The 10,105-nt window shown below is 42.7% G+C and overlaps 1 protein-coding gene across 1 annotated transcript; it reads left to right on the top strand.

Annotated features, from left to right (window-relative positions):
- Positions 1–5,367: 5,367 nt before the first annotated feature.
- On the top strand, positions 5,368–6,504 carry kera (keratocan). The gene is made up of 2 exons (XM_056275902.1): positions 5,368–6,229; positions 6,335–6,504. Exons 1-2 carry the CDS (start codon positions 5,368–5,370, stop codon positions 6,502–6,504), a joined length of 1,032 nt encoding a protein of 343 aa, XP_056131877.1.
- Positions 6,505–10,105: the final 3,601 nt, after the last annotated feature.

The raw sequence follows: 10,105 nt of genomic DNA, 5'->3' as shown, positions 1-10,105 counted from the left end.
TATATTAAAAAACGGTTGAAGTGCGTGATCTTGACAGTGAGGGTGTCGCTTGCCTGAGTGGTCTGTTTCTTTGAGTCCAGCAAACCATTTAAAATGCATGCCATGAAGCAAACGACAGCAAGCATGTGTCACTGCTTAGCACTTCATCAAACACACTTCTCACGCCTAGGAAGAGTTGCATTATTCTTGATGTGCGAATACCATTAGAGAGAGGCAGACGTCAATTCGTTAACCAGATATGTGGGCAGGAAGACACACACAGTGCTCTGTGCTGCCCCATGAGTTGGACAATATAATCAAACTGAAGTAATCCAGCTGCATTCTAGATAGGTTATGTTGTACTGTATAAACTATAAATCCATGCGAGACAAATCTGGTTTCCAAATTGATACTGGTCTAAGTATCTTGTAGCTATCCATTGAGTTGTTATGATCAAGCTAAATTGCCATAAGAGTTGCATGAGAGGCAGGAAGCGCTAAAACCATAAATACAAGAGTAGCCTTTATTGTAATTTCACTACATACAAAAAACAAGACAAAACACAGTGGCCCAGTGGTTAGCGCTGTCGCCTCACAACAAGAAGGTCATGGGGTCAAATCCCGGGGTTGTCCAACCTTGGGGGGGGGGGGTCATCCCAGGTCGTCTTCTGTGTGGAGTTTTGCATGTTCTCCCCGTGTCTGCGGTGGGTTTTCTCCGGGTGCTCCGGTTTCCCCCACCATCAAGAAGACATGCATGTTAGGGTTTATACTCCTGTCTGTGCCCCTGACCGAGGCATGGCGAGACCAACTGGAGTTGGTCCCCAGGTGCTGCACGGTGGCTGCCCACTGATCCTAGCTACACAGCTAGGATGGGTTAAACGCAGAGCCTAATTTCCCCACGGGGATCAATATAGTATCTTCAAAAACAAACAAAAAATTTTTTTACCAATTATTTTTCTTTTTACTTGAAACAACTTACTATTAAGTTGTTTCAAGTAAACAATTTACTATTACTTACTATTTACTAATTTCATTTGTACTAGTCATTTTTTCTTGTTCCTAGTGGTAAAATTTTAAATACCCCTTTCAGTGAGTTTTATCGTGCTACACGGTGTAACTAATCCAACTATGAACTGCCCCGCTGGTTAATTTTTTTGTGACACAGTATGTGTCTTGAACAAATGACAAAAAACAAATCAGGCCGCTATACCTCCACCGTAAGCTGTTTTCCTATAGAAACACAACACTGGCAGTGTGCACAAAAAAAGGCTTAGCGGTGCTCAGACGCGATCATGTAGTTTAAATCCTCTGTCTCGTCCACTGTTCGTGGACCACAGCCAGACAGAGTTGTTCCTCCTGTGTCCTCTAAGTCTTCATCCCTCCTACTGTACTCTCATAAATCTATATATATCTACAAAAAGAAATTGAAAAAAAAAACCTATACATGGGTGGACCTCCTGCTGACTTGAGGAAATTCTGTCTCTCTCTGTCTGTCTGTCTGTCTCACTTTCTCTCTGTCTCACTTTTGCTCTCTCGCTGTCTCTTGGACTCTCTTCTCTTTGTCACGCGTTCTCTGCCTCTCTCTGTCTCTCTCTGTCTCTATCTCTGACTGTCTGTCTGTCTGTCTGTCTGTCTCTCTCTCTCTCTCTCTGTCTTGCTTTTGCTCTCTTGCTCTCTCTGTCTGTTGGACACTGTCACGCTTTGTCCCTCTCTGTCTCTCTCTGTCTCTCTCGTTCTCTCTCTCTCTCTCTTTCTTGGGCTGGGCCAGGGTGATTACAGTCTACAGTTAAGAGAATTAAAAAAATAACAAGCTTGTAGTACTATTTTTGGGAGAGTCATGGAGACAATGAGCACATTGAATCAGTGGATCTGCCTGGTACATTGTCCCTTCACACTGGGTCTCCATATAAATGGGCTTTGGGTTTACATCTGGACAGTTGAGAAATGGTATTACACTATGTTTTGAATGTTTACTGCTAGGTTTCTGAGTGGTGCAGTGGATGACCACTGTTCACAGACACAAGAAAATCTTCTGTAATGAGCTAACAGAGGTGTTCACGGTTAAGGGTTATATCCATCCCTCAAACAGCCAATCAGGTAGGATTATCCTGTGGCCTTTGCCGTCATCGTTGGAAACGAGAACCCTCTTAAAGAGTAATTATGCTGGCACGTTGAGAGCCTTCATCCACCCTAAAGCTAGCTTGCACCTTCCAAAACATTTTGCCTGATCCGCCTACCTCTAAAATCCACTTAGACTACGGTGACCTCCCCCCACACAAACACCATTAGCTCTCATGGATGCAAACCTAGTTTTGAACAATATCATGCTGTTTTGAATTGTTTCTTTTTTTAAATTTTGGGTTTGATATACTCTATTTATCCCCATAGGGAAATCATTTAACCCATCCCAGCTGTGTAGCTAGGAGCAGTGGGCAGCCACCGTGCAGCACCCGGGGACCAACTCCAGTTCTTTTCCCACTGCCTCGGTCAAGGGAACAGATAGGAGTATTAACCCTACGTGCATGTCTTTTTTCTTTGATGGTGGGGGAAACCAGAGCACCCGGAGAAAATCCACCGCAGACACGGGGAGAACATGCAAACTCCACACAGAGGACAACCTGGGATGACCCCCAAGGTTGGACAACCCCAGGGTTCGAACCCAGGACCTTCTTGCTGTGAGGCGACAGTGCTAACCACTGCGCCACAGTGCTGCCCCATGTATCTAACATGCATTTGTTCTTATTTTTGTTTTTGTTTTAAATTTGACATATCAAGTGATGCCCTTCACCAGAAAGCTCATAATTAATTAAAACAGATGTAAATGATCTTCTACCAAATTATATTTAGTGATTGCCGCTGAGTAGCATTTAAAACTGGAATGATAATGTTTTTGTAAACCGACATTTTGCAAATTGGATAAGCCAAAAAAAAAAGAAAAGACAATGATTAAGCCATTTATCAATGTCATTGTCAAGTCAAATCGAGTGATTTCTGATAACTTGGATGTGAATCAGTTGTTGTCCTTGTATTAAACCTTGGAGAAAGACGGTGATGACACGATTCGTATCAGGCGCTTTAACTGAACCTGGTTTTACTGTGCATGACAGCAGCATAAAATTAGCACAAAGGTAAGCCAAGGTCTGTCTGGGATTTACAACAGAGACTTACACTCAGAACAACCATTCCCAACTGTGAAAAAAATGGTTTTCTATGTGTCTAGTTAGCAAACAAAGCATGGATCGGTTTGCATTAACCCGTTACAATGTAGGCCATGTATCGTGCGCAGAGGAGGAGGCACAGCAACGTTTTCAAGCACAAGGGAACTATGACCTCTGATCTTGGGAGCCTCTGATTGGTTGAGAGGAGATACGTTGTCACCATCAATGAGTGGATGGTGCGAGCTTAATGAAAGGACAAGTGGTACAAATAGGGGATGAGCAAGTGGTTTTCCTTCACAGTGTGGAGCTGTGCTTGACCCCCTTACCAACAGAGATCATAGGAACGAGACAAGGTAGGCTGATGTCTGGTAGACAAAGACATTGTTTTATCTATTGGTCTATGGATCTGTATGGATTCGATTTTGAGTGTTGAGAAACAGTCGTTCTTTCTTAATTGATTTGTCTACAATCATCTTAATGGTGCATAGAGACTAAAATCATTTACCAAAGGGCTGGAAAATTAAAAAAAGAATGTATTTTTTTCTAATAAAAAACGTACTTTTGCTCCTGTGCAGAGTACAATGAATGCCTAAAACAAGGCCAATCTATTTTCAGGGATTGCAGATGAGAAAATCGTTTTTATTGAAGTTTTATTGGGTCTTCATTTGAATTTTGCTCCCACACCTCGCGCTCCATAGTGAAGCAGGGTCCGTAACCTTTGACCCCAGAATGGTGAAATACAAGGTGGCAGAGGCACAGCTCTTAAAACAGGTGTGCATGCTTTTCCTTTGAAGTGGACCCATCCACAGAAACATCGGCCCTCTCCCAAATGAATTCCAGACCAATGTGGAGAGTGCACCGAGAATTTAAACCAGATGGCGGCTGAGAGGAATCAAGTACAGAATGAAGAGATGGACGGATGGGAGATGGCAATGTTTTTTATTGGGGGGGGGGTTGCCTCTCATCTCTGCTCCTCTTTGTCCTTGTGCCCCTCTAGTTCATTCGCTGTTTTTTTATGTCTAGTTTCTTCTTTTTACTTGGTTGTACAACACTACAGTCCTCGTTGTTCCTTACCCTTCGTTTGTTGTATTCTTGTGTTGCGAACCCTTATCGGGGAAAAGCATTCTGCAAAATTGGATGATTACTTCCATGTATGTGTGGTTGCAACAATGCTTGATAGTGTGTGTGTGTGTGTGTGTGTGTGTGTGTGTGTGTGTGTGTGTGCGTGCACACACACACTCTCAGCCGTAACGTATGAAAGTCTTCATCATGATGGACATTGTGTTCCTCAGAAACAAACAGGAAAACTGCAGCCATGCAGCCCCTTGCAGTCTAAGCCTCACTGTCATCTAGCAAAGTACTAATAAAATTAAATTTGACCTGGCTCCGTATCGTCCTGGGAGGCTGACCTTTTTAATTCACTATGAACACAGAGCTGGAAAATCCATGTTGTTCATTTCGCAGAGTGGGTGACTTTGAATAGGACCTGATGGGACTCAATATTAGCACAACAGTAGGCAGATATACTCTGATTGTGGCTCATTTGAGCCAGAGCTTTGACATCAGATTATTTTCACATGTTTTAATGTTTGCATTGTGTGGGTAGGTGTACCAGGTGAACAAACTACCAATTGCTGTATTATAAGTGTCTAAAACAATTATACCAGTTCCTACATTTGCTTAACTTGGAAGTACAACATTTCTATAGTTTGCAAGCTTCCCTTGTCCTTGACCGTTTTAAATTTAGAAAAAGCATTTTGAAAGTGCTGTCATGCACAGGAAGGGAAGAAAGGTAATCACAGTGTTACAGTGTGGTCTTAATTCCTCTAAGTCCCCAATCCTTTACAACTTGTAAGGCATTATCTGATCCTCTTTACCCTCAAATATCTGGAGCATGCAGAAGTCTCCAGTTCCATTCCATGACCCATTCAGTCTCAAGCCCAGCGTCATCAGCAATTTGCATATGCTGCAAATTAAATTGTCTGTTGGGATTATAATAAATAACTTGGTAGACAATTTGTCTCTCTACTGCACAAGGTTTTTTTTCTATTTATGTCCTTGTGTTACCTTTATGTTCTGTGTTATGTTTTCATGCTGCAACCAAATTACCCTTTGAGATTATCATCAAGAACTGAACTGAACCGAACTGAACTATTGCATGTATGTCCAGTCCATAGATTTGTCTTTAATTCATTGTCTCTCTATCTTTCTACTACAGGTTAAGCAGTAAAATGGCACTTTTTCTGAGCCTTGTCCTTGTCTTCTTTCTGTTTGGACCGACCATGGGCAAGCAAATTCCTTACGAGGACTATATGGCCCAGCTCAAGGCCTGCCCCCGCGAGTGTCGCTGCCCACCCAACTTCCCCAATGCCATCTACTGTGACAACAAGGGCCTCAAGCATATTCCCACCATTCCTCCACACACGTGGTACCTCTACCTGCAAAACAACCTCATTGAGATACTGTCGGAGGATGCCCTGCGCAATGCCACACAGTTACGTTGGCTGAACCTCAACCACAATAAAATTACCAGTGAGGGCATAGAAGAAGGTGCCCTGAAAGCAATGTCTCACCTGGTCCACCTCTATATGGATGACAACCTCCTCACCTCCGTGCCATCTTCCCTGCCTTCCAGCTTGGAGCAGCTGCAACTCTCTCGCAACCGCATCTCCAAGATCCCTGCTGGTGTGTTTGCCGATCTGGACAGGCTTAACCTCTTGGACCTTCAAGGGAACAAGCTGATGGATGATGCCGTGACTGAGGTGAGCCTGAAGGGTCTAACAAATCTAGTTCAGATCAACCTCGCTAAGAATCAGCTGAGCAGCATGCCGCTTGGCCTACCATCCACCACCACCCAGCTATTCCTGGATGGCAACAACATTGAGAAGATCCCTGGGGAGTACTTTAAGAGTTTGCCCAAGGTTGCATTTCTCAGACTCAACCGCAACAAGCTCAACAACAATGGGGTTCCCAAGGAAGTGTTCAACATCTCCAGCATTTTGGACCTGCAGCTTTCCCACAACGAGCTGACCGAGGTCCCTGTAATCCCATCCAACCTTGAACACCTGCATCTGGACCACAATAAGATCAAGAGTAAGTTTCACATCTTTAGAATATTTCTAACACTGGCATTTTATTATATACACCAATTCCACATAAAAACAGCTAAAGAGCCCTTTCTTTTTCTTGCACTTATAGATATCAATGGCTCCAACATCTGCCCTGTGTCTGCTGAGGATTTGGATGACTTTGTCAACGACAGTGTACCTAGACTGCGCTACCTCCGACTAGATGGCAATGAGATTAAGCCACCAATTCCCAGGGATGTCATTTTGTGTTTCCGTCTCCTCAGGTCCATTGTTATCTGAACTAAAACTTGCCAACAAAATCTGATTCTGATTTCCCATAACCAGTTGCTTAACTGTAACTGACAATCTGGATGCTGGTCTGGTAGACCTTGATCTTTGGACTTGTGGTTCAAAACTGGTGATATCAGTAATGTTGCATATTTAAACACTGTAGAACTGTAGTTTGGCATCGGTTTCATTTTAAAATAGTTAAGTAGAGAAATATATTTGGAAAGGTTTCAGGTCTAGATAATGTTTCATATACAATTTGAATGAGATCTAGGAACTACAAAGCCTGGGCAGATGCTCCATTGAGACTACAGTATCTTCTATTAACCACTGTTTGTGCCTTTTCTCAGTGAAAATGTCTCCAGGAGATCAAAAATCCAAACAAAATATGTGACTTTCATTTATCATGACTGTGCTTAGGAAATGATAAGAGGACAGTATGTGTTAAAAGCATGTAAGGCATGTTCAGACTTTTGACGGCTCTTTCTCCTTATCTTCATTAGACGGGGGGGGGGGTTGTTGTGAATGTGTAGGCGAAATATTGTTTCTAAACTTTTTTTATTGTTTCTAGAAAAGCTTTAGTCATGTATTTGTAATGTAGTTATATCCGAAGCCAAATGAGCAGTCTTTTCCTCTATTAAGGTTCAGAGTGTTAGCTGAGTTAGTTATCTTTTGAAAACTGTTCTGTTCCCCACTGTGACTATTTAGATATTTATTCTATTTAATATTGAGAAAGAATCTCTTCTTTTGAAAACTATTTTCCTCTTTTATTTACCTTTTTGTGAACAACAATTTCGTTTTTCAAAATTGTTTTTGAAAATGCCAACGCTTTTTTTTTTGGGGAATTTCATCGGTATTTTACTAAAAAATTTAGCCAGAGGTTTAATGGCAATTGTTATGAATTCAAATAAAAAAAAAAATCACAATATGAATATACACCCTGTGTTAAATTGTGTTGTTCATGGGTGGTTTCATGCTATCTATTTTCAGAATAAAGGTACAGTGGCGCTATAACTAGTCATGGCTGATTTTAGTGGAGCAGAAACTTTTAGCATTACAGAAATGACAAAATCGCAGTCAAAGCAGGCAAAAAATATGTCCAGAAACCAATTCATATACTTATGTATCAATTAAATTTTCTATGATATAATTCTCGTTAAAATTTGTGAGTTAGAGATACAGCTGTGGAACGTGTGCGGATGTAACAATCAGCTACATCCTGGTGAGTTAACGCTACAGGGCTTTTAATTTGAAACGGATACTTGAACGCGTACAATGACGTAATGCGGCGGACCAACGGTAACTAACTTCGTAACGCAGACGCACTAAGTCAACTCGCTACTAGCAGCTAGTTAGCTAGCGTGGGTACCGGTGGAAGACAAACGTGGCTTGAGAGCTTCTTCAAAAGAGGTTGGGGAGATAAAAAGTCTAATGGCGAAGATAACGCAGAGACAGCGAAAAGAAGCTTCATTCAGTAGGAAATACGACGAGTCGTACCTAAAACACGGCGTTATTGCGACCGGCGACTCACATGCACCGAGTCCCCTGCCCCCTGTGGAGACTTGGCTGTTTAATGAGGGAACGAAGCCTCGAAACTGCTCCGGCACCTTGAGTCCGAGCACCCTGCACTTAAAGACCAACCCAGGCAGTAATCTGAGCTAAAACAACGCCAACACGCGGGACAGAAACACGTGCTGAGAGCCGCCACCTCTGTACAAATGCTGCTGCTCTGACAGCGTCGTGCTTAGCGGCTAGTCGTGTTGCTAAGGCTACTTAGTGGCTAGTCGTGTTGCTACTTAGTGGCTAGTCGTGTTGCTAAGGCTACTTAGTGGCTAGTCGTGTTGCTACTTAGTGGCTAATCGTGTTGCTACTTAGTGGCTAGTCGTGTTGCTAAGGCTACTTAGTGGCTAGTCGTGTTGCTAAGGCTACTTAGCGGCTAGTCGTGTTGCTAAGGCTACTTAGCGGCTAGTCGTGTTGCTAAGGCTACTTAGAGGCTAGTCGTGTTGCTAAGGCTACTTAGAGGCTAGTCGTGTTGCTAAGGCTAAGAAGCCTTTCCCTGTCGGCGAAGAACTGACTCCGCCTGCTGCCAAGGAAGGACACGTGCCGTGAACTGTTGGGGAAGCTGCAGCTAACAAGGTGGCAAAGGTTCCTCTTTCAGCTGCCACAGTTTCAGGGAGAATTGATGATGGAATTGGTGAGTTGCAGTGTTGTTATATGTATGTTATGTTAATGCGAGGAATATGTGCGCGTTGTGTTTAATATCCAAACGTTACTTTAAATGTTATGATACTATTGACTTTATAAGCCTAACCTATATTCCGGTCATTATTGACCCCCCCCGCCCCCCCCCCCCTGGTCCGCCAAAATATTGTCAATTTTAAACCGGTCCGTGGTGCAAAAAAAAAAGAAAAAAAAAAGGCCAGGGACCCCCTGATTTAGGTGAATTCAAGGGTGTGGGGTGCTGGAGAGACTCTCCCAGCAGGCATTACGTGGAAGGCAAGAACGCCCACACACACACACACATACACACACACACACACACACACAAAAAACCATTCACACATCATTCATACATAGGGACAAGTCTCCAACTCATAACATGCATGTTTTTGGACGGTGTGAGGGAAACCCACCTGAACACAGGAATAGTGTGCAAATTCCATAAGTGTGTGTAAATTAATACAGATGTGATGAAACGTAGTTCATGGGTCACCCTTTGTCGGTTATATTCTCATTATTGCCTTTTATCCGTCCTCCTCAAACATGCTTCATCTCAAAGATATACGAGTTCTTGCTCCTCCACTCTCTACATACATGTGGATACATGTCGCTCCCTTTCACTATGACATTTCATATCAATTCACGGTAGTTATCCTCTTTCATTGTCCCCATTTCCAATGCAGCCATATAATGGAAATGTAAGACGATGGACAAATTGCCATACTGTAGGTAACGCAACAGCATCACAAAGAGATATGCAAAATGATGCTTGTTTATTCTGTTGTTCTGTCTTTCTTTTCAAATTCTACTTTATTGGTTTTAAATCAAATACATCAAATACAGCACAATTTTTAAATGGAGTAAGATGGTCTCATTAACAGCGGTAATAGTATTACATATCAAACTGTGGTCTACACCCCCCGCCTCACCCCCACCCCAATTCCAACTGACAGATTGTTACAGTGGGTAAAAAAAGGAAGCATTGACATAAGGTAGTGGTATTAATGATAAAACAATGAAGTAGTAAGTTCAGGGATGCCTGGCTACATAATGAGTTGTGGTAAGTGTTGGAAGTCAAGGGCACCATGCAGCTATGGCTCCATCACAACGTCAGGCCTTTGGAAATATGCAAGAAATGATCCCCAGACTCTAGAACTTTTCCTCTGATCCATGGATTGAGTGTCAAATTTTCTCTAATTTTAGACAAGTCATAAAGTCCTGAAGCCATTGAGAGTGTGTGGGTAGGGCTGCTCCCTTCCACATGAATAAGATTGCCTGTCGTGCCAGAAAAGAGGCATAGAACACAGCATCACGCTTGGCTTTCGGTAACCACTCCTCTTCAGTAATGCCAGATAGCACTTTGAGTGGGTTAGGCTCTATAAAACAGTCCAGA

This window comes from Lampris incognitus, chromosome 3 (assembly GCF_029633865.1).
Source record: "Lampris incognitus isolate fLamInc1 chromosome 3, fLamInc1.hap2, whole genome shotgun sequence".
In the NCBI taxonomy this organism is placed as follows: domain Eukaryota; kingdom Metazoa; phylum Chordata; class Actinopteri; order Lampriformes; family Lampridae; genus Lampris; species Lampris incognitus.
The sequence above is the reverse complement of the archived record's forward strand: the minus strand, read 5'-3'. Positions and strand labels throughout refer to the sequence as shown.

Excerpts from the sequence above, each read along its gene's own strand:
- kera (XM_056275902.1), top strand. The coding sequence starts at position 5,368 with ATGGCACTTTTTCTGAGCCTTGTCCTTGTCTTCTTTCTGTTTGGACCG. Across the intron at positions 6,230-6,334 it reads GGACCACAATAAGATCAAGA|ATATCAATGGCTCCAACATC; the intron begins GTAAGTTTCACA and ends TTGCACTTATAG.